The following is a 2,500-nucleotide window of genomic DNA, read 5'->3' on the forward strand; positions in this document are numbered from 1 at the left end:
ATAGGTGATTGTGCGAGGAAAGAGATGGCAGCTTCTTTTAAGCTTCCATCTCTGAATAAAAAATGATGACGTGCATTTGAGTTTCCAGAGTTGTCATGGAGTTCAGTAACAATTAAAGGAGAGCTTAAAAGCAGGACATTTGGGTCCGTTTATTTGGTGGATTTTAAATTTTGAGAAGTGCAGCGTCATGTTTGCATCAAGAAGTTAAAAGGTGAATTCCCTGCTTCAAAGCAACACTTCGAGAACCACATTTGCTAGTGGTGTTATTGTTGAAATATCTTTTCTCGTGATACGAGTAAATCAATTTCCTCTTACAAGTCATTAAATTAGGAGACATAACGCTTTCTTATCACTGTTGACATTCGATTTTTTAAACACTTCAACCTCAGGGTTGACGTAAAGGTTACTTTAGCACGTGTTGTCGAGAAATAAAGCATTAGGCTTCATTACTCATACAGCTGTAAACTTTTGTCGAGACAGGTTAGGAAATGACAAGATAGTTTCGTTTTTGGATCATGTTCGCAAAAGGATAGGTTCTACTTTGTTGACATTATGTTCAAAGTTTACTTTAAAGATGAATAAAACAGTGGAGTCTATCTAAGCTCTATGTCCTTGAAATGTTTTAATTCTTCATAGCAGGAACGGAAACGTTTTCCAGATTTGTTCTAGAAACTGCCATATCTGAACCAAGCTTTTTCCGTTAACTCAAATACGTAAAAAAGTGAACAATGTGATCCAGTGAACACGCGAAAAAGTGTGCAGAATGTCGCAAAAAAGAAAATAAACACAAATAATTTTCAGTGTATGAATTGTTTGAATCACCATGTTGTTGAAATGTTGAGATTAAAGAAAGGGAATTTAAGCCCTCGAAGGTTTGTTCATTAGGCATTTTACAAAACATGGAGGAAACAGATTGTGAACTACCGTAATTGTAAGTAATATTGAGCTTACTCTAAAAGATTGTTGCTTCCCCGAGCAAAAAAAAAAATTCCCCCCAATTTGAAGTCCGCCTTCAACTGCCAGAAGGTGAAAAATGAATGATGGAAGAAGCATAAGTTGAAATTATCGCTTCGAACGCCATCTTTGTTTACATACAGCACGTGGATGGGAAACTGGATGCTACAGGTTTCAACAGCCAACCGGACGAAAGTCTCCTTTGTTGGCTGGCAATCAATAAGTAATTGATATTTTAGCGGTTGCCATTGGAAAGCAGCCCTTGCGATGTAACTGAAAGTGCCAGGCATTATTTTGTCAACAACGAATGATTTTCCACTCTACCCACGCAATTTGTGCAACCACTGGTGATTAGAAATTTTTTCATCTTTGTATTTTTGGCTAAGAGCGATGATTAAACTTTATCACTATCGATTTGAATTTTTAGTGCTACTGATTTGTGTGTTGCAATTATAATTGAACATCAACAACAACAATTTAGAATTAACGCCAATGATTGATATTCACTGACAGTAATGATTTGAGGCTGTCGCTAACGATCGATGTTCAAATACTTGCGATGTGATAAAAGTTTACCACTGACTTACGGTAAGTATTTTTGGCACAATTAGCTCTCCATACATCAAGGCTGTTGCCTAACAGGAGCCCGGTAGCCTGGGGCTCCCAAAGAATAGCTCTGGGCTCCTTAATTTTTCACAGCAACACCTTTAACTTCATATGTTGGGCTCCTAAGTTCTCAGTGTTTAGCTCTGAGGGCCCCTTTAAAATTTTCTTAGGCAGCAGCCTTGTACATAGTATACTCAAATAACCAGACATGCACACCTCTTTCAAATTTCATTCATAAGAATTCTAATGCTCCAGATTTTATAATAGTACTGTATTTTGGCCCGGTAAAACCGAGACTGGTACCAAAAATTTGCATGACACAACTTTCCAATTATTACTAAAATACAGGAACCTGGTTAACTGAAGAGCAAGGACTGAAAGGAAATCAATTTCATGTATGCTAGACAATTTTAAGTCTACTTACCCATAACTTGTCAAACAAGATCGCCAGGATTGTGAACTGTAAACATGCATCAGCACTGGACACCGTCCACAACCACATGACAGCCCAGGTACTGCGATAATTTAAGACTTCAGCTTGTAACTCCTGACAATGAAACATTACATTTTATCAGCTGAAGACTTGTTCAGCAACACCTACTGTACATCGTAAATAGAGTTGTGCAAAGTTCAGGACACTGATGACTGACGCAGATAAGCAAGATTAAAAGTTTCCCCACACATAAGATAGATTGTTTTTGGCTTTTAGGCCATCCTTTGCTTTGTAGTCAGCATCTTGTGGCAACTACTGCAGCTATATCTGTACTTTTTGTACCACTGATAGCACCATTTCCAAAGCCTTAATCAAATGAAAGTAAGAGGCTAACTACCGGTATCGTTCAAAAGCTTAGTTGATTTTTTTTAAAAGGTGCGCACAATTTGTTAACTATGTAGTCAGCATCTTGTGGCAACTACTGCAGCTATATCTGTACTTTTTGTA

At 37.6% G+C, this 2,500-nt stretch overlaps 1 protein-coding gene across 1 annotated transcript in view; it reads right to left on the reverse strand.

The window, feature by feature from the left end:
* Positions 1–2,500, reverse strand: part of LOC138027831 (ceramide phosphoethanolamine synthase-like) — a 74,786-nt gene that overhangs the window by 40,767 nt on the left and 31,519 nt on the right. Inside the window, exon 2 of the mRNA XM_068875451.1 lies at positions 1,985–2,107. Coding sequence (XP_068731552.1) covers positions 1,985–2,107 — 123 coding nt within the window. The remainder of the gene's footprint in view (positions 1–1,984; positions 2,108–2,500) is intronic.

This window comes from Montipora capricornis, chromosome 12 (assembly GCF_036669925.1).
Source record: "Montipora capricornis isolate CH-2021 chromosome 12, ASM3666992v2, whole genome shotgun sequence".
Classification (NCBI taxonomy): Eukaryota; Metazoa; Cnidaria; class Anthozoa; order Scleractinia; family Acroporidae; genus Montipora; species Montipora capricornis.